At 30.6% G+C, this 25,574-nt stretch overlaps 8 protein-coding genes and 1 long non-coding RNA gene across 10 annotated transcripts; 1 reads left to right on the top strand and 8 right to left on the bottom strand.

Annotated features, from left to right (window-relative positions):
* Positions 1 to 250: 250 nt before the first annotated feature.
* Positions 251 to 3,395, bottom strand: LOC114932686 (odorant receptor 4-like). 2 transcript variants are annotated; one of them, XM_029305009.2, is made up of 6 exons: positions 2,547 to 3,395; positions 1,729 to 2,168; positions 1,033 to 1,132; positions 828 to 938; positions 600 to 755; positions 257 to 318 (listed from the first exon to the last, which is right to left on the bottom strand). In XM_029305009.2, exons 1-6 carry the CDS (start codon positions 2,895 to 2,897, stop codon positions 265 to 267), a joined length of 1,212 nt encoding a protein of 403 aa, XP_029160842.1. In that variant the 5' UTR covers positions 2,898 to 3,395; the 3' UTR covers positions 257 to 264. The 2 variants fall into 2 exon arrangements, with proteins under 2 accessions (XP_029160841.1, XP_029160842.1); XM_029305008.2 differs by having other exon boundaries at positions 251 to 755; positions 2,547 to 2,938.
* LOC146723209 (uncharacterized) lies at positions 2,975 to 5,965 on the top strand. Its single transcript, XR_014924694.1, has 3 exons — positions 2,975 to 3,098; positions 4,043 to 4,108; positions 4,740 to 5,965. It is a non-coding gene; the product is annotated as an uncharacterized LOC146723209 (long non-coding RNA).
* LOC114932779 (odorant receptor 13a-like) lies at positions 3,825 to 5,806 on the bottom strand. The gene is made up of 4 exons (XM_085482893.1): positions 4,794 to 5,806; positions 4,515 to 4,614; positions 4,320 to 4,430; positions 3,825 to 4,157 (listed from the first exon to the last, which is right to left on the bottom strand). The coding sequence occupies exons 1-4, from the start codon at positions 5,588 to 5,590 to the stop codon at positions 3,960 to 3,962; spliced, it is 1,206 nt and encodes a 401-aa protein (XP_085339019.1). The 5' UTR covers positions 5,591 to 5,806; the 3' UTR covers positions 3,825 to 3,959.
* Positions 5,966 to 6,986: 1,021 nt separating the features above from the next.
* On the bottom strand, positions 6,987 to 9,781 carry LOC114932780 (uncharacterized). The gene is made up of 5 exons (XM_085482923.1): positions 8,605 to 9,781; positions 8,422 to 8,521; positions 8,149 to 8,259; positions 7,187 to 7,381; positions 6,987 to 7,040 (listed from the first exon to the last, which is right to left on the bottom strand). Exons 1-5 carry the CDS (start codon positions 9,426 to 9,428, stop codon positions 6,987 to 6,989), a joined length of 1,284 nt encoding a protein of 427 aa, XP_085339049.1. The 5' UTR covers positions 9,429 to 9,781.
* Positions 9,782 to 10,103: 322 nt separating this feature from the next.
* On the bottom strand, positions 10,104 to 12,247 carry LOC114932696 (odorant receptor 10-like). Its single transcript, XM_029305022.2, has 5 exons — positions 11,035 to 12,247; positions 10,856 to 10,955; positions 10,664 to 10,774; positions 10,328 to 10,483; positions 10,104 to 10,157 (listed from the first exon to the last, which is right to left on the bottom strand). The coding sequence occupies exons 1-5, from the start codon at positions 11,820 to 11,822 to the stop codon at positions 10,104 to 10,106; spliced, it is 1,209 nt and encodes a 402-aa protein (XP_029160855.2). The 5' UTR covers positions 11,823 to 12,247.
* Positions 12,248 to 12,348: 101 nt separating this feature from the next.
* LOC146723208 (odorant receptor 9a-like) lies at positions 12,349 to 14,961 on the bottom strand. Its single transcript, XM_085482813.1, has 5 exons — positions 13,778 to 14,961; positions 13,390 to 13,489; positions 13,175 to 13,285; positions 12,587 to 12,742; positions 12,349 to 12,523 (listed from the first exon to the last, which is right to left on the bottom strand). Exons 1-5 carry the CDS (start codon positions 14,584 to 14,586, stop codon positions 12,470 to 12,472), a joined length of 1,230 nt encoding a protein of 409 aa, XP_085338939.1. The 5' UTR covers positions 14,587 to 14,961; the 3' UTR covers positions 12,349 to 12,469.
* Positions 14,962 to 15,621: 660 nt separating this feature from the next.
* LOC146723207 (odorant receptor 10-like) lies at positions 15,622 to 17,563 on the bottom strand. Its single transcript, XM_085482823.1, has 5 exons — positions 16,733 to 17,563; positions 16,449 to 16,548; positions 16,241 to 16,351; positions 15,926 to 16,081; positions 15,622 to 15,693 (listed from the first exon to the last, which is right to left on the bottom strand). The coding sequence occupies exons 1-5, from the start codon at positions 17,530 to 17,532 to the stop codon at positions 15,640 to 15,642; spliced, it is 1,221 nt and encodes a 406-aa protein (XP_085338949.1). The 5' UTR covers positions 17,533 to 17,563; the 3' UTR covers positions 15,622 to 15,639.
* Positions 17,564 to 18,037: 474 nt separating this feature from the next.
* Positions 18,038 to 20,367, bottom strand: LOC114932695 (odorant receptor 10-like). Its single transcript, XM_085482822.1, has 5 exons — positions 19,236 to 20,367; positions 18,812 to 18,911; positions 18,608 to 18,718; positions 18,262 to 18,417; positions 18,038 to 18,091 (listed from the first exon to the last, which is right to left on the bottom strand). Exons 1-5 carry the CDS (start codon positions 20,027 to 20,029, stop codon positions 18,038 to 18,040), a joined length of 1,215 nt encoding a protein of 404 aa, XP_085338948.1. The 5' UTR covers positions 20,030 to 20,367.
* Positions 20,368 to 22,250: 1,883 nt separating this feature from the next.
* Positions 22,251 to 23,486, bottom strand: LOC114932694 (uncharacterized). The gene has a single exon (XM_029305020.2). It carries the CDS (start codon positions 23,076 to 23,078, stop codon positions 22,251 to 22,253), a length of 828 nt encoding a protein of 275 aa, XP_029160853.1. The 5' UTR covers positions 23,079 to 23,486.
* Between the last annotated feature and the right edge of the window lie 2,088 nt (positions 23,487 to 25,574).

Genomic DNA, 25,574 nt, shown 5'->3' with positions numbered 1-25,574 from the left:
TATAAAAGAAGAAAATCTTAGAAAAATTTTAGAAGAATTTAGGTAGTTCAACGATTAATAAAAGGAAGATAGTAAGTAAAATCAAATTAATAAAAATAAAAAAAAGGAAAATAATTTTTAGATATCTTTTAACGTATAATGTTTTATGTATTAGAAGATTCTACTCTCTAAATAACTGAGCTTATAAAATTTAAAATAATTATTTTATATATATAACAATTTCTATATATTTCTTTCTTATAATGTCACATAATCTGATTATATTTACATTACTAACGTTCGCAGGAAGCTCAGATATGCCACGCTAGTTTTTAACACCTAGAATAATTATATTATAACATAATATGATACTTTTTTCAGTCATAATTTAATCTTTTGTAATTTTATCTAAATATTAAAATTGTTGAATATAAAAAGTTAATTCTTAGATTATTATGCAAACGTGACATAAAATAATTTTTGGAATATTAATTTGTTTTTCATATAATTATCTTATTTCAAACTTGAAGTGCAATTTCAGATTCGAAATTAGAATTATATAATGTCTTGTAAATATGATCTGCCTGTATGCCTACACCTGTATGCTTACACATACATACATTTCCAAAAGTTGATAATGATAAATCTACCATTCTACCAGCACTGAGTTTTATAGGATGACTCGCCATAGCGATTATCAATATAAGATTGCGAGCTGCTTTTGGCGATAATTGATACCAATTAATCATATAGCATATATATCCAATTTGACTGCTCTAAAACATTAACTGTAAATAATTAAACACATAGTTGAAATTAAGCATTGCATTAAAAAAACAGAAATGTACCTTTTCCATTAGAAGCTCGCCGATATAGCATAATATGTATACATTGAAGCAGAATGAAACAAAGAGCAGAAAATAAGTCGCTAAACTAAGTTTATTATTTTGTTGCCAATCCTATTAAAATGTATGTAAGAAATATAATTTTATATGGATTTTTTATATTACTAATTAACTTTTATATATTTTATATGTATATATTTTAGCGCACCACTATGCAGTAGTATTCGAGCAAACATATCGTGCATACAGAACTAGTAAATTCTACTAAACATACTTCTTGTAAAACTTCTTCCACAACAATTGCAAACCTGGAATAGTTTACTCTAGTTTATACGAAAAAATAGATGTATTGCTTCAATCATTCTTACTGTAATGTAACTATGTATTCTCTCTCTTTCTATCGTTTTTTCTTTCAACTGCTAAACAGTATAAGTACGTAGTATGTATATAACTAGACAATATATGTATAATATCGTATGCTTATAGCCTATTGTCTGACACGAAACAGAACATGTTAACGTATTGTAGATTTCTTAAGACCACCTGTTGCACATTTGTCGCTGTATTACACGTATATGTTCATTATACTATGAAATGATAAAAATCAAACAAATTATATGGACATAATATTTTGCAATAAAGTTAACTTTTTCATTTCGAAATTTTAACCATTTTTTCACTAAATTGATTATATTTATGACAAAAATGTTACAGAGTGCTCTGCATGAGAATTATTAATTTTAAACATTTTTTAAAATATATATTTTATTTTTATATGTATGTATATATATCATTTTTATATATATATATAATTTAAGATGCAAATTATTAAAATTTGTATCGAAAATTTGTTGTATTAGTGAATTATTACAAATATTAATAAATTATTATTTCAAAATCTTACCTTAGTATTCGAACGTGATCTTGCACAACGGCAGCAATTCGTTGATGAATTTTTGGACCTTGCTTGAACCTTTCACCATCTAGGAGATCTTCCAATCGCGATACGATCATTTCGATCTGGCCGCATGCGTGAGTGGTAAATAAGGCGGCAAGACCGCACGCACCAGCTGTCACCGAATATATCGTATATCCGCACATGCAGTGAGCTACATATACAATTTCATATATTGGGCTAATTTGAGACTGACGAAATTCACTGTAAACCGGATACACTAACGGTCTGATGGTTTGATTATTGATTTTGCGCTCGGAAAAGAATGGAATCAGAATCATGTAATAAATAATGCCAGCGGTGTACATGAATGATGCTCCGATAATTGTTAAATTGCGACCAATGGCAGCATATTTTAGCATCACTTCGCGATCAGAGCTGAACGTCACCTGTCACAATATTGCCAATAATATTTACTAATCATCAGACAAGGAGTTATTTTTCTAATTTAACAATGTAGCAATTGTCTTTTTCTCTATAAATCGAATATCCGGATTTATACCATAGAAAAAAGAATTTAATTACATATTCTGCTTTATGTCATATTATATTTAACAATTATTACGTTACAATAAAATTGCACGAAACGGATGCACTTTTTAATTAAAGAAACATGATGTATTTGAAAGATATATAATTATTTAATTACACCTATGCTAATTGATAAATTTTTACGCATGAACTCAAGCCCTTGTTCTTTATTCGTCGTTATGAATTTTGCACATTGATATGATGCTTTATGTTAACGATAATATATTAACGCTCACCTGCCACCAGTCACTCTTCACGCATTCGATGCACTGCAGTATTTTAGGACGACGTATGCAGAGGATGCAGTATTTCGTCATTGCTGTAAGACAAAAGGCCAGCAGGCCGCTTAGCTTCAGTCTCATAATGACGTCCTTTTCGTCGTAGATAATATGTAAAGCGCACGGTACTAACGCGAAGCTAAACGCGAGATTGCAAATCGCGATCATGATTTTGGACGCATGTCGCCCGATACCGCAAATCGCGACTGGCCAAATGCCGATCGAGCCTAAAATCCAGTTGTTCAGCTTGAAAATATTTTGAATGTCACGCTGATAGTTGGAGTCGTGTTCGTCTCGTGCACTTGGCATGTTCACGATGACAAGGTTTCTCGAAAACTACACGAGCCGAACGTGCAGCATCGATTGCAAGGTCACTGGACATGCGCTTGCGCATCGGCTTGCGCTTACTTTGTAATACATTCTTGTAGTTGCAACAGTTTGATTGAATTAATTCTACGCGAACATTGTGTGATCTCGAATATTACAGCATTTTTTGTGCCGTTCGCAGAGGTAATCAATTGAAAAATTTATTTCTATATATATATATATATATGCATATTAGATATTTTTGTTAAGAATGCAACTTGATAAATATTTAAATATATATAAGATAAAAAATTTGCTGTGCAATATAAAATAAAATAACATTAAACAATTGCGTAAATATGACAAATCGTGGTAGATACTTTTAAGAAAACATAAATCCAAAGTAGAATATTATATGTGTGCGTTGGAAAATCAATTTTATCGAGTATATAGTATTATTGGAATTGCGTATTATTATTTATGCAAGGACAGCATTTCTGCGTATTTTTTCTTGATTTTTATTTTAAATTAAATATTGAATTGAATGATAAAATCAAATAATTAAAAGTAAAAGAATGATTTTTACACAAGAGAAATATAATTTCTTTTGTTTTAATAATAAATAAATTATTGGAACTTTATATACTGATATATATATTGAATTTTATATACCGTTTTGCTAGAAAATATAATGAATATATATATGTATGTACATTGTATGTCTTTTATTTTTGAAAAGTACATAGGTAAAAGTGAACCGTCTACATCATTTCTAGTGTCTTCTTAATTTTAAGATTTATATTAATTTTTTATACATGTTATTTGTGCATTAAATAATTTTTATTTAACATGCGTACATATTTTTATTTAAAAAAATTTTTTGTTTGTAAATTACTTTATTTTTAAAAATTATTTGAATGATTTGCATGTTATTTCTTCATTTATTAAACAGCAGTTTGAAGTAAATTTAAATATACAACCGAGGTTTTTAAAACCTATAAAATGTTATTAAAATTGTATTGATATTTGCTCAAAATTAATTATTTACTTCTTACAATGCATTAATTATATTTTTGTTTTAAATATAATGATATGACATGTACTTACATTACCAAAATTAGTAAAGGAAAGACTTATTAATTTTCCAGCAGTAATTTGTGTCGGATGACGAGACATAGTGATCATTAACATGAGATCAAGAGCGGTTTTTTCCGGTAAATTATACCATTCAATCTTATATGATGTATGTCCAACTTTGCTACACTGTTATATCTAATTTTATTTATTTATAAAAATTACACATGGATTGTCTATATAAGTATATAGATATGTTATTTAAATAGGAATAATATATAGAATCAACCCGAATTAAGTAGGTACTACTAATTTATTCAATTTGATATAAAAAAATGCAAATATTAGTACCTGCTCCATTAGTAGTTCACCGATGTAGCAGAATATAAAGATATTAAAAACGAATGAAATAAATAGAAAAAAGTATGTGAAAATTGCTATACTGTCGCTATTGTTCCATTCCTGTGAGTATTGAGTCATATATTATATCAGAGAATATTAAAGATGCAATATTAAAACGTAACTTTTCAAAAAGTATAAAATTACCGTTATTAGAGAATATTCTATCAAACACATTATCAATGTCGTTCCCACCATCTCGATAAGACATATTTCGCGAAAAGTATTCTCGATGCTGGCTGAAAATCTACAAGATTTTAACCTTTTTTAAATTTAAATTTTTTAATCTATTATCAATTAAAAATATTTTTAACAAATTTTTGTATATAATTTTTGTATACTAAATTGTAGATTTTGTATTTTCTCGTACAGATGTCATTGTCTAAATATGAAGATGCAACAGGTAGTAAGTCAGGGAGTACTTACCTCAACGCTCGCACATGATGTTGCACAGTAATCGCCATACATTGTTTAAATTTTACACGATTGCATTCCACTGTGACAAGATTTTTCACGCGAGCTAACACGATGTCGATCTGACCGCATGCATGGGCCACGAACATGGCTGCTAAGCAACAGACCGATGTAGTGATGTTAAACATGACGACGCCAGTGAAGCATTGCAGACAAAATGCGAATACATAAACTGGCATTAATTGCAAGTCGAATAGAATATCAAAGCCGAGGTAGGCCATTGGTCGAACGGTAATATTCTGCTCGATGTCAGGTCTTTGTGATAGGAACGGCATTATCGTGTTGTAAGAGAGACCACCGCAATACATAAACACTATACAAAATTTGGATAATATGTGGCCCTTTTCCGCGTCTCTTAACATAATTTCCCGATGGTACTCATCTTGAACCATGCACCAATCCTTGGTGAGAATTTTAATGCATCGTCGAAAGCTTTTATGACGTATTACCAGGAATAAATACTTCAGCATAGAAAAGAATACGTAACCCAACGGACCTAGCATTTTTATTTTCTCACCCATGACACTTCGGTCCGTAAAGGTGTATATGCTCGTTAGTATCAGAAATAAACTGAGCACCGTCCAGCACAATGCGAACGAGAACATTGCTAAGATCTTTTCGATCCTCGTGGTATTCGGATATACTAACGGCCAGATACCAATAACTCGCAATAGCCATTGGTTCCATATCAATGTGTCAATCACATCTTTCTCGTGGTTTGCATTGGGCCACATCGGAATCTTCCTCATGCTGCCGTACCGAAGGCGCGCGAATGACTGAGCACATCCTATCGATTATAGTGACAGTAGAAAATTTGCGCATGATCGCCGCAAATACAATGCAACACTTTCAACTATACGTTATAAGAGGGAGAAAAGGGTTGCACATGCTTGAAAAATCAATCTTGTCGAAGAGATGTGTAGTTTTAGTTACATGTTTTCACTTGTAATGATAGTTACTGCGCACAAATATTGTATTATTTCGATAAATGTTTCTTGACTGACATGCGAGATAAAGCATATGATTTTAAATGTGATAGAAATATCTTAAACTAGGTAAGCACTTTTTATGTGAGATACAATTAAAAACTAAACATAATAATTGAATAAATTCTGTATATATATATATGAAAGATATTAAAATCGTATTACATGTGTATATTTGTGCGTAAATAATCATTATTTTTGCATAAGAATATAATAGCTAATAATGCATTTAAAAATACTTTAAAAATATATAACAATAATAAAAATTTTTGCAATTTTCTACTCACCTTAGTATTTGTAAACGGTAGTATAGTAATTGTATCGGAAACCGCAGATGTTTCTCTATTTTAGGAAATAAAGATCGATTTTTGCTGTCATATAATTTAATGAAAAAGTCTACGACAATTTCTTGATACGACGCAAAAACGAGGGTAATGATTTCAGAATTGCGTGTTTCATATTTATCATATGTGATCAATTACATATTAGCAAGTATTTGATTTTTCTACGATTATTGGTCGTTTAAGGGTTCATTCTATACTATAATATGCGAATGCAAACAGATTAAAATTCATGACCAGTTCTGACAGTCGCACGCTTATATTGCGTAATTTTAATTTCAAGCGCTTAAAACTTGTAATATTGTGCAGTAAAATTTGTTCAATTTTGTTATTTTTTAAATATTATGTGCACAATTATTTTTATTATACATACATTTGAATTATGCATTTTATATTCTTTAAAAACAAAAATGCAGTGTTTGTATTTACTAATCTTTTATATATATATATATATATATATATATATATATATATATGATGTATATATATATATATATATATATGATGTAGTAAATTATAATTTTTAAATATATTATATATTTTTTGTTATGCACATTTGATTAGAACGATAGTATTACAACGTTATTAATATTAATATTTATTATACAATATTAATATTTTAGATATTTTATGACCAATAATAAAGATTGATATATACCTATATATATTAGTTAACATTGATATATAATATATGTATATATACTTATAATATTATCTCCCTACAGATATTATATAGATATTATATATGGGAGCAAAAAATATATTTATAACAAATTCTCTTACTATTTAGGAACTATAATAAAAAATAGAAAAATTTTTTATGTAGTAACTGTCCGAAGCATATTTAAATACACCAAGGACGTTTTAAGTACCTGAAAGAGCAATAAAAGTTTTAATTACAAAAATAATAAGATGACATCGAAGTATAAAAGTATATTTTAAAATTGTGTCTTGTTTTTAGAAGAGAAAAGAATTATATATAAGAATATATAAGAATAAATTAATAAGTATGTTTTACACGCAATAATTTCAATATTAATTTTAGCAAAAAACTTACGGCACCAAATGTGTAAACAGATAAATCGAAAATTTTGCCAGCTGTAAGTTTAGGTGGATAATGAGACATTGTGATGATCAATACAAGACTAAGACCTTTATTTCCGCGTAAATCATACCAATTGATGTTATAGGCGGCTGAACCAATTTTGCTATACTGATGAAAATGCAAAAGATTTATATACATGGTGTCCCATAATTCGCGAATCACCTTTCATGGGCAGAGCGTGTTAAACTGAATAGAAAAGTCCTGTATCATTTTGCGATATTCGCAATAATTATTGAGTTATTAACTAAAATATCTAAACGAATGAGCGGGTAGAAAACGGTAGGCCGGACTCGGTGTGCATGTCGGATGACTTATTTGTTATATGCCGCTTAGTATCAAAAGTATCATCTTACTTTTCGGCGCCACTACATTGGTCGCCGCTCGCTGCATGACGCCGCCTCTCGATCAAATAATGCTTTCTACCTGCTTATTCGTTTAGATATTTTAATAAATAACTCAATAATTATTGCGAATATCGCAAAATGATACATGAATTTTGTATTCAGTTTAACACGCGCTATCTGCCCATGAAAGGTGATTCGCGAATTATGGGACACCCTGTATATATTTATATCATTTTAATGTTTAAAAATATATTAAAATATAAACGTTATTATTGATTTTTTAAAAGTGTCCCATGTTTGTATTTATTTACATGTGATGATCAATGATATTATTTTTGCACAAAAATTTAAATAAGATAAAATTAAATAAATAATTAAAATACATCTTTTACAAATGTTTCAAAAATATATAGCAATAATAAAATAAAAATTCTTTGTATAACAACTTCTTAAATTAGAGCGACGCATTCAATGTAATTGAAAGTATTATAAATGAATTGTTTTATTCTTAAAGACATTATAAAGATTTACCTGTTCCACGAGGAGTTCTCCGATATAACAAAATATCAGAGTATTAAACGTAAAAGAAACCAATAGAATGAAATAGGTTAAAATGGCCGCAGCATCACTATTTTCCCATTCCTAATTAAGAAAGTAAAAAAAACGCTTAACTATAAAAAATATAATTATCAGAAAATTCAAAACTTGTTTAATGACTTTCAAACTAAGAATTTGTTTGCAACTTTAGAGAAAACTATTATAATTGTGTGATAATGACATCTATTACCATGATATTTTATTTACCGTTAAGCAATAGTATTCGAGTAAACATATAGTCAAAGTGGAAGTCACTAGTTCCATTAAGCATATTTCGCGTAGCACTTCTTCCACATTAGCGGAAAATCTGGAAGTATATCACGTATCTATCCACGAAATTAAAAATGCAATCCATTATCTATTTAGATAAGTTTTGTATTTTTTACTCACTTTAGTATTTGCACATGATGTTTCGCTATAACGCTTAGACGTTTCTCCACAGTGGTATCTTTGCTCATTTTTCCATCGACTAGGTTCCCCAACAGCATTATTAATATCTGTATTTGTCCGCACGCGTGTGTCACAAAGATCGCTGCCAAGCTGCACGCCGCCGTCGTGATGTTATACGTGATTAGCGCAAACAGGCAATGGATGCAAAATACGATTTCGTAAACCGGACTGACTTGAGGATCAAAAAAAAGATTGTAACCAGGATAGGTGAGCGGTCTGAAGGTGAAGTTCTCGCTGACTTGCCTAGAAGATAACGGCATGATCGTATGATAGGACAATCCACCGGTATAAAGGAAGAGTGCGCACAATATGGTGAGTCTGCGGCCCACCAGCGCTTTCTTCAGCATCATTTCGCGTTGAGCTGGATTTTGAACGGTTCGCCAATCGTTCTCGACTATACGAATGCACCTTCCGAACGCGGGACCACGCGCACCGAGATAACAATACTTGATCGTGGAAGTCAGACAGAAACCGACCGGACCGAAGAGCTTGACTTTGATGTTAATGTCCTTCTCGTAGAACAAAGTGTGCAATCCGGAAGGTATCAAGACGAAGCACAGAGCAGATAAGCACGTGACGATCAGTGCTAGAGAGATGAGCTTCGCGTTCCGCGATGCATTGCCGTTTATAAGGTGCCAGATACCAATCGGTTTCAGGACCCATCGGCACAATTGCATAGTATAATTTATGTCGTGCTCGTAATTTACATTGTGCCCGACCATGGGTTCGACCATGGATTCTGGAAGTTGAGATCGATCGCGCATGCTGTCGCCCGCAAGGTACAACGAAGACTAAAAGGCATAAGGCGATGTCTTGATGTTCGCGACGCAAGCGCGGGGAATAATGATTCCGCGTGCGTTTCATGTCTGTTACGTGTGGTGAACCATACATACGTAGGCGATTGACTTTTCTACGGTCATTGCTCGTCCGAGGGTGCGTAATGTATGAGTGCACAAAGAGATGTAAAGTTCATGACTAGTTAGAACATAGTTGCACGCATGTAATCCGTAAGTCTTTCAAGTGTGACTTATCGTTATAAATCATGAAATCTATACAATTTACATATGATATATTATCCTGTATTTATCCTTTAAAATACTATTGCAATGTATGCATATTTTCTAATTTATTATACCTAATTGATCATTATTAATGATATATATATATATATATATATATATATATATATAATATTTGTTATATACATTTAATTATAGATATATTTTTTATGATTATAATATTATAATTTTATATACTAATTATTAATATTTTAAATATTTTATAGTTGATTAAATAATAGATTGATGTGACGTGTCATGTGTGATATTAATATATTATAATTTTCTATATTTTTCATATTTGTTGGGAGAAAAATATCTATAGCAAATTTTTTCTATAAATTTTTGTTACTAGGAACTAATAAAAAATGTAACAAATGTTTATTCTGTAACAGTCCGAAGTAAATTTAAATACACGACGGATGTTTTAAGTACCTGAAAATAGTATGAGTTTTAGAAACATATAAAACTATTAATATGATAATAATATAATTAAAAATATATGTTTTTAATATTCCGGAAATATAACGAAAATGTGAACAAAAATAAATTATAATAATTATTGAAGCTAGTTAACAAAATAATTATCCATATATGAAACTTACAGTGCTAAAAGTATTCAGGGATAAATCGCAGAACTTGCCAGCCGTAAGCTTGGGCGGATAATGAGACATTGTAATGATCAATACAAGATTGAGAGCCTTATGACCAGGTAAGTCGTACCAATTGACTTCATACGCAGCTGAAGCAATTTTGCTATACTAATAAAGATGTTCATTAATACTTCGTACTAATATTGTACACTACACATTGTATATAAAACACTATTATATTGTTCATGATATACAATGGTGTGCAATGTTTGTAAATATGATTGTAGACATATGTTTAAAGAAGAAAAAATAATTCTTATTCTTAGAAATATTATATATAAACGATACCTCTTCTACGATGAGCTCGCCGATGTAACAAAATATTAAAAAGTTGAACGATAAAGATATCAGTAGAATAAAATACGTCAAGATTGCCACGATGTCGCTATTTGCCCATTCCTTAGAAGGCAGATATATGTTTATTATTTATCAATATAAAAAAGAAAAAAATTGTAATCTATTTTACTATTTTTTTCTTACCATCATGCAATAGTACTCGAGTAAACATATAATCAAAGTTGCGGCTACTAGTTCCATCAAGCATATTTCACGTAAAACTTCCTCCACGTCGGCCATAAATCTAGAAATGCGCCATGAATCTACCCGAAAATCTAAAAGCACGCGTCATCGAAATTATTCTGGAACTTTTTCCATCTCACCTCAGTATTCGCACATGATGTCTCGTTATTAGACTCAAACGGTTGTCCACGGTGGTATTCTTGCTTCTTTTACCCTCGACCAGGTCGTTCAATAGTGTCATCAATATCTGCACTTGTCCGCACGCGTGTGTCGCGAAAATCGCTCCCAAACTGCACGTCGCTGTCGTGATGCTATACTGGATCAAAGCAGATAGACAATGGAGGAAAAACACGATCTCGTAAGCGGGACTTATCTGAGGGTTGAAGTAAATATCGTAACCGAGATAAACCAGCGGTCTAATCGTGTAATTCTTGAGCGGCATAATCATATGATAAGACATTCCACCGATGTAAAGAAAGATCACGCACAACGTGGTGAGTCTGCGACCCACCATTGCGTTTCTCAGCATCATTTTACGATGATCCTCGTATTGAATCACTTGCCAGTCGTGCTCGACATGCTCGATACATCTTCTAATCGCCGTACCGCGCATTCCGAGAAAGCAGTACTTTAATGCAGAAGTTAGGCAGAAGTAAACCGGACCGAAGAGCCTAATTTTAATTATGATGTCTTTCTCGCGAAGTAGAGTGTACGGACCGGCGGGAATGAGCACAAAACACAAGACGGAAAAGCATACAAAGATCAGCGTTCTCGAAATTAGCTTCTCGTATAGCGACGAACGGCCATAAATCAGATGCCAGATGCCGATCGGTTTCAGAATCCAACGGCATAGCTGCATAGTGTAATGTATATCATTCTCGTAATGCACATTATATATCTTATCCGGAAGTTGAGATCGATCACGCATGTTGCCGTCTGTAGGGTGCAAATGCCGACTGAATCATGCGGATGACGGCGTCACGACGCATCCGCGAAGCGACGCAAGCGCGAGGAATAATGATTCCGCGATCGCGTGCACGTACGATTTATGTCTATCATGTGTAACGTAAAGTCAGGAGATACATGTGTATGCGAGGGGTTATCCCCTTTCCTGGTCATCGCATGTCTGAGGGTTCGATGATGATTGAAAGTGCGTAGGGACGCGAAGTTCGCGACGAGTTCTAACATAGTTTCGCGGATATATGCGTTTCTAGTGTTTCCGTAGTGCGTAACGCAGTATTGAAAGTATCGCAGTTAAAGAATAAGTCTGTGAATTGCCATACAATTTCATACATTATCTTATACGATCTATGTTATATTTTGCTGCCTGTAATTAATATTGAATTTACAGCTTTATCAATTATATTTCAATGAATGTGATTAATTTTAAATTCACAGCTTTAAAATTCTTGTTAATTAATTTTCTAAATTTATTTCTATTTATTTTTCCAGCTTATGTTTATATAAATTATAATTTATACCTAACATGATTTATTGACGAGTATTGATATGTAGATCTAATTTTTATTAATTCTATATTTTAGCGTTAATATTACATTTGATAATGCCGACCTATCATACAGAAAAGGTACGAAGTAAATTCAGATAAGCCATGGCTGCTTTCACAATCTGAAATATTTATTATTTTTGTATTATTTTGCGCGATAAATAGTTCTATCGTTATTTACTCACGCTGCAAAAACTGGCCAAAGATAACTCCATAAATTTTCCTGCTGTAAGTTTAATCGTGGCATTGGACATAGCCATTATTAATGTTAAACCGAGCGCATCTTTACTTGGTAAATAATACCAGTTTATCATGTAAGATTTTATTCCAACTTGTGTACACTGTTAAAAAACTTGGTTTAAGCTTTCCACGGAAAACAATTTCTTAATTTATTTATATCACATTAGGCTTTTTATGATGTAACGAAATATTTGAATTTTTCCATATAAAATCTTACAAATTTAATAAATTTAATATAATATGTAATTAATATATTTAATATATAATTGGATAATTTATACCATTAATATATAATTGGATAATTTATACCATTAATATATTTAATATATAATTGGATAATTTATACCATTAATATATTTAATATATAATTATATAGTATATTGATAATATAATATATAATTAATAATAATTATAGATTCTCAAATGACTGTTGTGCATTTTTAATTTAAAGTGCAAATATTATATAATTTTTAGTACTTGTAAATACAAAGTATGGTGTCACGACGCATTATTATAATTTAAGTATAAAGTACCTGTTCGGCAAGGAGCTCTCCAATATAACAAAGAATAAATATATTGAACGTGAAGGATATGAGTAACGAAGAAAATGTCATTGTTCCTAAAGTTTCACGATGTTCCCATTCCTAGAAGGCTAACATCAAAATGTCATGAACACGAAACTGTTACAAAGTGTTTTATATTATATTATCTATATACTTAAAATATCTCTCGCGATTATATTTCGTACCGTCATCATATTGAATCCCAAAAAACATATATTGAGCGTACATCCTATTACATCCACGAAGAAAATCTCATTTAATAGTTCTTCGGTGCGAGTTATAAAACTGTAAATTACGTGAAAACTGTACAAAAAAAAACAGAATCGTTTCTTCTATTTTATTTTAGAATAATTATTCGTAATAATCGAAATTATTAATAATAACAAGTTTTCCGTGTATAATATTTTTATTCGTTTTATATATTTATCTCGAAATCATATATTGGAGCTCTGATATTTTGTAAAATAAATTTTTATCTGTTTACAATTTAATTCTCTGTGCTTGTGCATATTCTTCTTCAAATATGAGTCGTGATTATAAGATAACATTAATATAAAAATTTATGCACGTTACCTTAGTATCCTGATGTGATATTTTACGATGTCGCTGAGTCTTTCTTGGGACGTCTTTCCACTGGTGCTCTTTCTTTCCTTTCCGTCCGCAAGATTCTCCAGTTTTAACATGAGTATCCGAAACTGACCGCAAGCGTGCATGACGAATACCGCAGCCATACTGCAGACACCGATGGTGAGCGTATAAATGGCGTAACCGGCTAGAGTCTGCATGAACTGAGCGATTTCAAAGGATGGAGTGGTCCGTGGATCGAGGAGACCGCGGTAGATCGGGAAGGACAGCAATCTCACTGTCTCATTATCGATTATCTCCGTTCTCTTCGCGCACAACGGCATCAGCGTGGTATAAAAGAAACCAGCGGAATACATAAAGGCCGCACTGACGTAAGAAAGCCATCTGCCGAATTTGGCATTGACCAACATGACCTCCCGGTCCTTCTCGTGACCTAGCTTGACTCGATCCCAGTCCGCGCGGATGTGTAGGATGCATTCAGTGATGCGTTCGCTGCGAGCGACGAGGATGTATTGCTTTGCCACGGCCATCAGGAAGAAACTGATTGGACCAATCATTCTGATCTTCATGTCGAGATCGGTATCCACCAGAATGGTGCCCAAAGTGCACGGAACAAGCAGATAACATATCAGGAAGCAGCTGATCATATACAAGATCACGCAGCCGATCTTCTCAATCGTAGTCTCGCAAAGTGTCAGAGGCCACACACCGACCGGTTTTAGGAACCAGCGATTGAGTTGGATGCTATAGTTCCAACCGTTTATCGCGGACTTGTGAGACTTTGAATGATCGGACATGGTAAACCAAATCGTAACGATGCACGCAATGAACTGAGCGTAAACGGTAACTGATCATGGGGTGCGCATGTGCGTTTTCGGTCTCCGGACTCTTGTGCGTCAGTGCATAAACGCAATTGATCCTTCCTACCTGGCCATTTTATTATTGATGAGATTTCAATGGGTTCTAGTTTCTGCAACTTCTTGCGTGCTGCATGCAAGTCCTCTTGAGGGGATACAGATGAGGAAGTTTCATCAAATAGAGTTCTGAGGATATTATTTATGATTGAGGGGGAATGCGTAATGTGTGTGCCAGGTTTTGTTTCCTGCTTCATATTTTCTGCTATAATCAGACGATTTTCTGTTTTATGTCTTTTACTCTGTATATACGATCATAGTAAGTACATCAAGTGTAAGACAAACTTCTCTCTGAAAGGTTAACAAAAATACTTCTTGAAATATTTCTTGAAATTGCGGTACGTCAATAGTTATAATTATGTAAAGTAATCATATTCAATGAAGAAAATATAACAACAATGCGGTTTGATTTATTTTAATAAACAAAAATATTTCTATATATAAATTTAGTGAGTATAATAATTATATATCTATAAAGTCAATTTTCAAAATTATTTATATTTAATGTTAAAATATTAAAGAATTTTTAAAGAACATTTCAATATATTATTGATAATATGCGTTTTTAAACCTGGAAGTAAGAAATCATATTTTTATTGTTATAAAATTATGAGATGTAATTATAAAATTGGATGATACCTATGACATATATTTTCTATTTTGCAAGATTTACGTAATTTTCAGAAAATTGATTATATTATATATATTTGAGAACTAAACGTTATATTGCAAATGTGCATATATTGCAGATTTTCGCTAATGAGAATATTAGAATGTGATATTTTCTTAATTTATGGCTTCGTCGAATACTGTGTGCTTATTTAAAGATAGAGAAATTTTACGTAGTAAATTTATTAGATATCTACATATGTTATTTTATAATACATTATCTATGTTGCATCGTTTATTTTCCTCACGTTATGATTATATAATTATTTATGTAATCAATGTCCGAAGTATATTTAAATATGCTAAAGCAGATTTAATTACCTGAAATAGTTAGAAATTGTACATTTACTTGAAAAGAACTCATTGCTTTTTGAAAAATATATTTTTAAATATTTAGATATTATATAAAAAATACATAATAAAAAATATGCATAAATAAATATCACACACAATAACATAACATAACATACACACTATACATTATTACAGAATTATGCAGATATTTTTTTCCGAATATAAATCGTGTACAAACATATATCTTTGCATCACTTACATCACCGAAAGTAGAAAATGAGAGTTGAACAATGTTTCCGGCAGTAATTTTAAGGGAATTGTTGGATCTTAAAATTATTAAAACGAGTCCGAGGGCCGTTTTTCCAGGCAAAAGATACCAATTCGTCATATAAGCAGATTTACCAATTTGTCCGCCCTATTAAAGGCCGTTTTATATACCTGTTATAATGCAATCGAAGAAACCAGCAATCTTCATTTCAATAAATTTTACGATTTTAAACTATATAGCACAATTTCTTTTTTATTACAATATATTATAAAATTTTCTACTCTTATTTTCGGTTAAAGATATTACCTGCTCAGAAAGGATCTCTCCGATGAAACAAAATATAAAAATATTAAAAGTAACTGAAGTTAATATTATACAATATGAAATAATATTCTGTTTATTATCGTGAACCCAATCCTAAAAGAATGTTAGAAATGTACAGTTAAACAAAGAAAATAAATAATAAAATAAAAATAAGAAAACACTCTAGATATATTCCGAAATATAGTCATACCATAATGCAATAATATCCTAAAAGACATATATGCATTGTACATCCGACTAATTCTATGAGACATATTATATTCGTAATTCTTTCTGTACGAGATACAAAGCTGTAAATATAGTGTACATCACAATCTATCGTAATAATTTATTCGATTGTATATAAATTATGCATAAAATTTGCATGGAAACAATTTTTATATTTATTTTTATTATTTTCTATAATTAAATTTGTGATTATTGGGACCATATCAGAAAATATTATACAACAAAAAATAAAAAGTAACAGCTTACCTCAACACTCTCAGGTGATGCTCTACGACGATGGCGAACTTTTGTCTCATATAATTTCTTTCTTCATTTTGTCCGTCCACGAGATCTTCCAGCCAAAACATTAAAATTCTCAACTGACCACACGCATGCATCACGAAAACTGCTGCGAGGCCGCATGCAGCGACCGTGACGGAATTGACGACGAAGGTCGAAAAGCACTGTAGAAAAAACACGAACTCGTACGCTGGACTGAAGTGCGCGTTCAAGATCTTGCTATAGAAGGGATAAGGTAATGCGCGAACCACCACACTGCTGTTACCCACGTATAAGATATCCGTGGAGAAACCTCGGGCAACATTATACGAAAACACACCGCTGTGCATAAACACGGCGCAGAAACCAGCGATGAATCTACCTATCTTGGCATTTCTCAGCATTACCTGCCGATCTTCAATTTTTTTAACGAGCTGCCAGTCCATCTTCACATGCTTCACACAGGCGCGTATGTCGTCGACATGCATTAAAAGACAGGAATAATTTACTATCGCCATGAACCAGAAGGTGAGCGGACCGATGCTACGTAACTTGACCTCGAAGGTCTCCTGCGACTCCAGAAGGATACTTAGACCGCTCGGTATCATGGTGGCGATCATCAGAAAATAGCATACGAATATCAAAAATTTGGAATAGGCCTTTTCGATGATCGAAATATCGGTAGATCGTGGCCATAGATTAATCGCCTTGAGAATCCAACGTATTATCTGGATACTATACTCGTTGTCATCCAAGTACGTGGACGCAATGGTGCCGGGATTATTCATGGGGTCGTGTCCTATGATTTTCTGACGAAGGTAGTTTGTTTACTGAGCTATCCCTCTCTTCGCTGTCGTATACAGTAGTAAAGGTCAGCGCGTGCGCAGACATTGAACGATACGTAATGCGCAAGCTAGTCTTTATTCACGTATTATTGTGTATTATTGTGGTAATGTGCAATACAATTGCGGCAACAGGTAGAAACAGGCCGTAATCGATACTTGGAATTAAAGTTTTGGGTACATCGAGTATTACAAGTTTTGAACGTACAGTTATATTGTAGATCGCATCATCATGATTTATCAAAGAATAAAATAAAAGAATTTATATTTCGATTAATGTATATAGCAAAATATATATTGCAAATTTAACAGAGCGGGCAAAGTGAGTAAAGAAAAAAACGAAATTTAGAAACGAGAAAAATATTGTATAATATTTTCACAGAAATATTATTTAATTGTATACTATATATGTTATTTACAATATATTTAATATATATAAAATTATTAATATTTAATTGATAAGGGTTCGAAGTATATTTAAATATGCTAATGCAGTTTTAACTACCTGAAATAGTTATTAGTCATATTGTCGTTATAAAGAATATTTATCTAGTTAATAAAATTCAGTTAACTTTGAAATAATTCATTTTTGAAGAATCTATATCTATGGATAAAATGTCATCTGTAAGAGTTACATATCTACATAAATCAAAAAATATATTTTTATATACTTACATTACCAAACGTAGAGAGGGAAAGCTCAATCATTTTTCCAGCAGTGATTTTGACCACGATGCTAGAACGTAAAATTATCAGAACAAGACCGATGGCACTGTTTCCAGGTAACAGATACCAATTCGTCATATAGGCGGTTTCGCCTATTTGGTCACACTGTTATAACCCATATTCACATACCTGTTATGATTATATCGGAAAATATGTTCGCGACAGTATCGTATTTCAACAAAACTCATACGCGCGAAATTAATTATTTTATAGACTATGCAAATTCTTATTGCAAAAAAAATTAAATTTTTGACATTTCTAATTTTTGATACAAAAGCTCTGTCATTATCATTACCTGCTCTGAAAGAATCTCCCCAATGTAACAAAATATAAAGATATTGAAAGTAACAGAGATCAATATTATAACATAGGATACTATATTTTCTTTGTTGTCTTGGTTCCATTCCTAAAAAAATTTATTAATTTATACAAATAGATAATAATAGATACGAATAGCAAGGTTACTATATAAGCGTTGTAAATTTTAATTTACGCCTACCAATATACAATAATAGCCTAAGAGGCACATATGTATTGTGCATCCCGTTATTTCCACGAGACAAACAACATTTGTAATTTTCTCTATGTGAGACACGAAGCTAGAAATAAATAAATAAATAAATATATATATATATATAAGTAATGTATTATAATATATAATTATTTGCATATATATTTTTATGTGTATGTATATATAAATAATTTTTTAATTCTATATTTTTATAAATAAATTATATATTTATATTATATATATATATTATATATATATATATATATATATATATATATACATATATATATATAATTATATATAAATAATATGTAGCGAATTATTAAATGAAAAACAAAAGAGTAAAGTAAACACGTTTTGGTTGCATATCACACAAAAAGATTTACAATTAAATTATCCATTAAATTCTTACCTAAGCACTTTCAAATGATGCTCGACGATGACTGCAAATTTCTGCTGCGAAAAGTTTCTTTTTTCATTTTCTTTGTTTACGAGATTATCTATCAAGGACATCAAAATCTTTAATTGACCACAGGCATGCATTACAAAGACGGAGGTGACACAGCAAGTGGCTACCACTATGGAATTTACCACAAACGTGGATAAAAATTGTATCGTAAACATTATTTCATACGCCGGACTCGTCGTAGTATCCAGAATCTTATCGTAGAACGCGAAAGGCAGGGAATGCACCGATACATTATTGCCGGCGGACTCGTCCAATGACATTGCCTGGAAGATACTGTAGGAGAACACTCCACTGTGTATGAAAGTTGCGGAGAATATCGCGATGAAGCGACCGATCCTGGCATTTTTCAACATCACTTCTCGTTCTTCGATCTTCGTGACGGCTCGCCAATCTGATTTGACATATTCGAGACATTGACGTATGTCGTCTACATGCATCAGCAATGAGCAATATTTAAAACTTGCAAGCAGCCAATTGCTGAGAGGTCCGAAATCGCGTAGCTTTGCCTCTACATCTTTGGTTTCGTCTAGGAAGATGGCCAACGCAGAAGGTATTAAAACACTGATGATGAGAAAAATGCACAATACCAGTAACATCTTCGATAGAATCTTCTGCTTCACTGATGATACTGGCCAGATGCTTATGGGCCTCAAGAGCCAACGAATTGGTTGTATGCTATATTCATTATCCTCTATGTAGTTGAATATGATTCGATCATTCTGAAGGGGACTCTTCATGTTCGCTTTACAACCGCACGGATTCGATTGAGTGAATAATTATTCGAAAAAAAACAATGGGTGATAGTCATAGAGTAGTAACGCTTGCGCATTTTGTCGACTATACTTTTTCCTTTAATATACGTCTCTTGGAGAATCGATATTTCGGTAAGAGTGAATTGAAGTAGTAGTGAGTTTATTACGTGCGCGAGAGACAGCTGGTTGCACGCAATAACAGCTGGGTCACGCAATTCGTTCACTGTTTTGTTGGTGTTTGGTGTTTTTATGGAATAATTTTTGTGCTTTATTTTTCGCATTTTTATTTAAAAGAATGTAATAAAAATTTTCTGCATTATTGCTGACAGTTCTATTTTATTCCTCAATGTTATTAATTTAAAATTGCAATCATAGAAATTATTATTATATCTACATAATACTCCGATTTTGCTTGAAAAATATCTATTCTATATAAAAATGTTTTCTAATTTTTTTTAAATCTACTACATTTATACTTAACTACTTTTTGAAATAAAAATGATTAGATTTCATATAGTTAATGTCCGCAAAATATTCAAGTATGCCATGGAAGTTTTAATTACCTGAAATAGTAAAATTCTTGTTTCTATTGATAATATAATATTGATAATAAAATTTTCGGTGAAATATTTTAGTCGAGTATAATTAATAATTATAAGCAAAATTTGGATTAAAAATTTATTAATTTATTATTTAGACTATTATACAAAAAGAGAGTAATAAATTTTATTTTAATTATTCAAAGTGTTACTTACATCACCAAAAGTTGCGATAGACAAATAAATTAACTTTCCTGCAGTTATTTTAATTACATTATTTGAACGTATAATTATTAAAATGAAACAAAGTGCTGTTTTGTGCGGTAATTGATACCAGTTAATCATATACGCCATTTCTCCGACATTTTTGGACTAATAAATTAAAAAATATATTTTTTTAAATTTTTAGATGTGGTTAAAAATGTAAAGATGAGATTCAAGAAAAAATGTAATATTTAAACAAATTGTTCCTTAAAAATAGTATACCAATTGAATAAGTTTTTGTAATTAAATGAGATAATATGATATTTATATGATGTGTGTAATATAAATTAATTTTATATACATATATACAGGGTGTCCCATAATTCGCGAATCATCTTTCATGGGCAGATAGAGCGTGTTAAACTGAATAGAAAATTCATGTATCATTTTGCGATATTCGCAATAATTATTGAGTTATTTATTAAAATATTTAAACGAATAAGCAAGTAGAAAGCATTATTTAATCGAGAGGCGGCGTCATGCAGCGAGCGGCGACCAATGTAGTGGCGCCGAAAAGTAAGATGATACTTTTGATACTAAGCGGCATATAACAAATAAGTCATCCGACATGCACACCGAGTCCGGCCTACCGTTTTCTACCCGCTCATTCGTTTAGATATTTTAGTTAATAACTCAATAATTATTGCGAATATCGCAAAATGATACAGGACTTTTCTATTCAGTTTAACACGCCCTATCTGTCCATGAAAGGTGATTCACGAATTATGGAACACACTGTATACATATATATTGTATATAATGACTGATTTAGTTTAAAATTTGCAAAATTCTGAGAGGGAATGAGAAATTTCAAGAAAATTCTTTGATAATGAGATTTAAAGAAAAATTGTAAATTTTATGTATTTAAGTTTTACCTGTTCTGTCAAAATTTCACCGATGTAGCAAAATATAAATATATTAAAACCCATCGCTGTATATACAGTGACATATGATATTACCTTTGCTGTATCAAATGCACTCCCGTTCTGGAAAGTCAATTTGACAAATTAATTCAATGTAAGAGTGAAATGATTGCTTTTTTTTAATCACTTAAACGACATTGAGTTTGTTATTAAAGATTATATTTAATTTTTTGCAACCAAAAAGAAGAACTTTAGCATAATATTTTTTTAGCATACCATAATGGCATAATATCCAAGTAAACACATATTTATTGTACATCCACTCAATATCACAAGGCAGATTTTATGCATAATGTTTTCAATATTTGCTATAAAACTGTAATATGTTTGCATGATTGTTATGCTTTTAAGTATGATGATATTCGTTTTGTAGGATTTGATCAGAATTATTTTACATATTCTTTTAAATGTAGTAGAAATGTATATTTAATTCAAAAAGAATAGCATCATATTTATTAAATAAATTTATATGAGATTCACTTAAAGCTCAACATGCAAAATAAAATACCTTAGAACTCTCAAATGATGTTCTATGATAGTAGTCAATTTCAATTCAACCGAATTAGTTTTCACCTTTTTGTAGTCCTCGACGAATTTGTTTAGCCATACGCACATTATACGCAGTTGACCACAAGCATGCATTGCGAGGACACCGGTGAGACTGCAAACACTCATTATGGCGCAATTCACTGCACACGATGTCAAAAATTGTATAACTATCATGATCTCATTTATAGGACTGAATCTCGTATCGATGATTCTGCTGTATGCTGGACATGTCATCGGATGCGTTATGAAAGTTTGATTATTAACAATAATGGTCGTAGTTCTTAACGATTTGGCTATACTGTATAGAAGTTGACCACCCTGTGTAAACGCCGCGCTGAATCCGGCAATAAAACGTCCAAATTTGGCGTATTGTAGCATTATTTCGCGATCTTCGATTCTACGTATGAGCTGCCAATCTGTCTCCATGTGTCGTATACAGTTACGAATGTCGCGACGACGTTTCAGCAGTGTCCAATAACTTATCACGCCTACAATTCTGTTAAATAATGGCCCGAAAATGCCTATTTTCGTCGCAAAGTCACTGTCTTCCAATAATACGTAAAAAATGCATGGTATCAAAACGATTGCTAGTGCAACTGACCAAAAGATAATCATTACGAAAGAAATAATTTTCTCTATTAATGTATTTGTTATTGGCCAAGCAGCAAGTACTTTGAGGCACCATCGATTTATTTGCAAACTATAATTGTTGATGGTCTTAAAATTAATATTTTTTAAATCACGTTTCGGATGAGTCATGTTTGATTCACGAAGGCTTCTATTGTACTGTCACAACAATGCTTCTGACAAGAGTTGTATTCAAATAAAGCGCCTGCGTCAACTTTTGGAGACGTTTGATGAACGCTTGCATTGATCCATTTTTTTATTTAAGCGTTACATGCATGCCAGATCGATAATCGTTTCCAGCAGATGTTTTGTCTCAGTTTTGTAAAAGGCCGTGTACAGGAAGGAACACATAACATTTTGTAGATGAGTGCAAATTTTATAAAGTGCTTCGATCACTTAATTGTGGAAAAAGATTGTCGAGAATGTCTCTTCAAACAGAATTTTATCGCAGAAAATCCGGTAAGTTAAGTCTATACAATATGTATAACATATGTATATATATATGATGTATATAAATTTTATTTATTAAACATCTATTTTATTTAGACAATGTTTATATTGTATTTTGTAACATTTTGATTTATATTTTATATAATCATGGTTTGCAAAATGTTCAAATATGCTATAAAATTTTAATTATTTAATATAATTGTTATCTCCATTAATTGATTCTTTTAATAAGTATAATTAATGACATATCATTTAATAATAATTTGTTATTTCTTACAATTTAATATTTGTTGAAACACATTATTGCAAATTGTTATGGAATTGAAATTGTATTGAATAATTATTATAGAATTGTTATAATAAATAATTTATGATTAAAAAAAGAAGTTAAAATTTTATTCAATGGAATTTCATTATAACGTGATTACTTGCATTGTCATAAGTTATTAGTATACGACAGAAAATTGAAATTGTTCTTTTTTTTGTTGTAACTCAATCGCATGATTATCAATAGAGAATGCATTTTTGAGATAATTATTCTAGTCGATACATATTTGCTATTTTCTCAACATTTTTACATACTAATAAATAAACCAAAAAATACATTTAAATATTTTTAAATGTTTGAAAATTTTTGATATATAATATAAATATATAATATGAATTTATTATAATTATTTCGCTTTTTTTAACATTATGATAATTAAAAGATGTTTGAATAAGTTGACATAATAATTTAAAACATAAACATATAGAAATTGAAAGAGAGATGATATAATAAGATAATGTTTTAAGATAATGTATTTTATATTAAACCAGAAAACTTGTCAAATGTGTCTAAACAATTTTCTTTCTCATGATATATTATCTGTTATATAGAAAATGTGAGCTATGTAGCAAGATATAAATATGTTATATAAAAGTTATATCGATAAATAGTAATTTATAATAATACTTTTATTACGTCGCGAATGCATATTAATTCATTAAGGATAATTAATTGACGATTTTATTTATTTTGCAGAGATCTTTTTTTATCATTTGTTATTGACTATATAAAATATCGAAGAATAGTAAATAAATATCGGTATCTTTGAAAGTTTTTCTCTCATTGTTGTTATAACTGGTTGTGTAAGTTTACCCAATCGATTTCAGAAGTCAAAACTCATTAAAGATTATTATATTAAAGAATGTAACTCTCTAAATCTCTAACACCTGCTCCAGCGAAAAGTTTTTACTTTTGGATAATACGTCACACACATAATAGTTTTGGATGTATTTTGACAATCGGTCAGTACTTCGAATTGTCAAAAGATCGTGAGACTTATATTATATTTTACAGATTAAATAGTGCATGTACAAAAGTATTTTAAAAATAATTTGAAATTATTTAAAAAATAATTTATTGTTGTTTAAAGTAAATATAAGAGATTATTATTGTATATTTTATATATAAAATTTAGATAGATATATAAATTTTATTGTTCTGTAGAAATATTTAAAGACAATATTTTCTTGTATAATATAATAGCTAGTCTCTGTAATTTCAACAAAGCTACAAAATCTTGTAAGAAATTTTAATATTTTCAATTCCAAATTAATCTTCTTTTAACATTGCAAAATGCAGCACTGTTGTTTCAATGTTATCATTGAAAAAATTTATTATAATTTTACTACTAAAATATAATATAATGTAATTTATTTTATTTATTAAATATTTATTCTATTTTTTATGTCACAAATCATATTCTATACAAAATATATTTGTTTTCTAAATTTTATATTGTCGTGAGAGTCATCGTTCTAAATTTTATATTTACGTGGGAGTCATCGTTCTTAAAATATTCAAATATACCACAGAAGTCTTAATTACCTGAAACAAGAAGCTCTTCCTTTCTATTACGATATAAGTTATCGATTTCCAAAACTTTGGCATTAAGATATGAGCATTAGGATTCAAAATCAATAATCATATATATATATATATATATATATATATATATATATGTTACTCAGAAACAATAAACGTAGATAAAGTTATGGAGGAATATCATATAATAATTTATAAATATAAAATATAAAAAAATGTATTAAACTTTTATTAATACAATATTCCATTGTAAGTGCAAGTATATATACGTTTTACTTACATCACCAAAAGTTGCAATAGACAATTGA

This window comes from Nylanderia fulva, unplaced genomic scaffold, assembly GCF_048542155.1.
Source record: "Nylanderia fulva isolate GAGA-0341 unplaced genomic scaffold, ASM4854215v1 Scaffold22, whole genome shotgun sequence".
NCBI classification, from domain to species: domain Eukaryota; kingdom Metazoa; phylum Arthropoda; class Insecta; order Hymenoptera; family Formicidae; genus Nylanderia; species Nylanderia fulva.
The sequence above is the reverse complement of the archived record's forward strand: the minus strand, read 5'-3'. Positions and strand labels throughout refer to the sequence as shown.

What these genes read in the sequence shown, in the direction of transcription:
- LOC114932686 (XM_029305008.2), bottom strand. Translation starts at nt 2,897, where the DNA reads ATGCCAAGTGCACGAGACGAACACGACTCCAACTATCAGCGTGACATT. An exon ending in GATCACGTTCGAATACTAAG is followed by an intron (nt 1,133 to 1,728) that starts GTAAGATTTTGA and finishes AAACTATTCCAG; the next exon opens with GTTTGCAATTGTTGTGGAAG. An exon ending in GCGAGCTTCTAATGGAAAAG is followed by an intron (nt 756 to 827) that starts GTACATTTCTGT and finishes TTAATGTTTTAG; the next exon opens with AGCAGTCAAATTGGATATAT.
- LOC114932779 (XM_085482893.1), bottom strand. Translation starts at nt 5,590, where the DNA reads ATGAGGAAGATTCCGATGTGGCCCAATGCAAACCACGAGAAAGATGTG. An exon ending in CATCATGTGCGAGCGTTGAG is followed by an intron (nt 4,615 to 4,793) that starts GTAAGTACTCCC and finishes AAAATCTTGTAG; the next exon opens with ATTTTCAGCCAGCATCGAGA. An exon ending in GTGAACTACTAATGGAGCAG is followed by an intron (nt 4,158 to 4,319) that starts GTACTAATATTT and finishes TAGATATAACAG; the next exon opens with TGTAGCAAAGTTGGACATAC.
- LOC114932780 (XM_085482923.1), bottom strand. Translation starts at nt 9,428, where the DNA reads ATGCGCGATCGATCTCAACTTCCAGAATCCATGGTCGAACCCATGGTC. An exon ending in TCGAATACTATTGCTTAACG is followed by an intron (nt 8,260 to 8,421) that starts GTAAATAAAATA and finishes TTTCTTAATTAG; the next exon opens with GAATGGGAAAATAGTGATGC. An exon ending in GAGAACTCCTCGTGGAACAG is followed by an intron (nt 7,382 to 8,148) that starts GTAAATCTTTAT and finishes CATTTTCATCAG; the next exon opens with TATAGCAAAATTGGTTCAGC.
- LOC114932696 (XM_029305022.2), bottom strand. Translation starts at nt 11,822, where the DNA reads ATGCGTGATCGATCTCAACTTCCGGATAAGATATATAATGTGCATTAC. An exon ending in CATCATGTGCGAATACTGAG is followed by an intron (nt 10,956 to 11,034) that starts GTGAGATGGAAA and finishes GCGCATTTCTAG; the next exon opens with ATTTATGGCCGACGTGGAGG. An exon ending in TCGAGTACTATTGCATGATG is followed by an intron (nt 10,775 to 10,855) that starts GTAAGAAAAAAA and finishes CTGCCTTCTAAG; the next exon opens with GAATGGGCAAATAGCGACAT.
- LOC146723208 (XM_085482813.1), bottom strand. Translation starts at nt 14,586, where the DNA reads ATGTCCGATCATTCAAAGTCTCACAAGTCCGCGATAAACGGTTGGAAC. An exon ending in TATCACATCAGGATACTAAG is followed by an intron (nt 13,490 to 13,777) that starts GTAACGTGCATA and finishes CGTAATTTACAG; the next exon opens with TTTTATAACTCGCACCGAAG. An exon ending in CTTTGGCCAGTTTTTGCAGC is followed by an intron (nt 12,524 to 12,586) that starts GTGAGTAAATAA and finishes TAAATATTTCAG; the next exon opens with ATTGTGAAAGCAGCCATGGC.
- LOC146723207 (XM_085482823.1), bottom strand. Translation starts at nt 17,532, where the DNA reads ATGAATAATCCCGGCACCATTGCGTCCACGTACTTGGATGACAACGAG. An exon ending in CATCACCTGAGAGTGTTGAG is followed by an intron (nt 16,549 to 16,732) that starts GTAAGCTGTTAC and finishes CTATATTTACAG; the next exon opens with CTTTGTATCTCGTACAGAAA. An exon ending in GAGAGATCCTTTCTGAGCAG is followed by an intron (nt 16,082 to 16,240) that starts GTAATATCTTTA and finishes GGCCTTTAATAG; the next exon opens with GGCGGACAAATTGGTAAATC.
- LOC114932695 (XM_085482822.1), bottom strand. Translation starts at nt 20,029, where the DNA reads ATGAAGAGTCCCCTTCAGAATGATCGAATCATATTCAACTACATAGAG. An exon ending in CATCATTTGAAAGTGCTTAG is followed by an intron (nt 18,912 to 19,235) that starts GTAAGAATTTAA and finishes ATTTATTTCTAG; the next exon opens with CTTCGTGTCTCACATAGAGA. An exon ending in TAGGCTATTATTGTATATTG is followed by an intron (nt 18,719 to 18,811) that starts GTAGGCGTAAAT and finishes AAATTTTTTTAG; the next exon opens with GAATGGAACCAAGACAACAA.
- LOC114932694 (XM_029305020.2), bottom strand. Translation starts at nt 23,078, where the DNA reads ATGACTCATCCGAAACGTGATTTAAAAAATATTAATTTTAAGACCATC.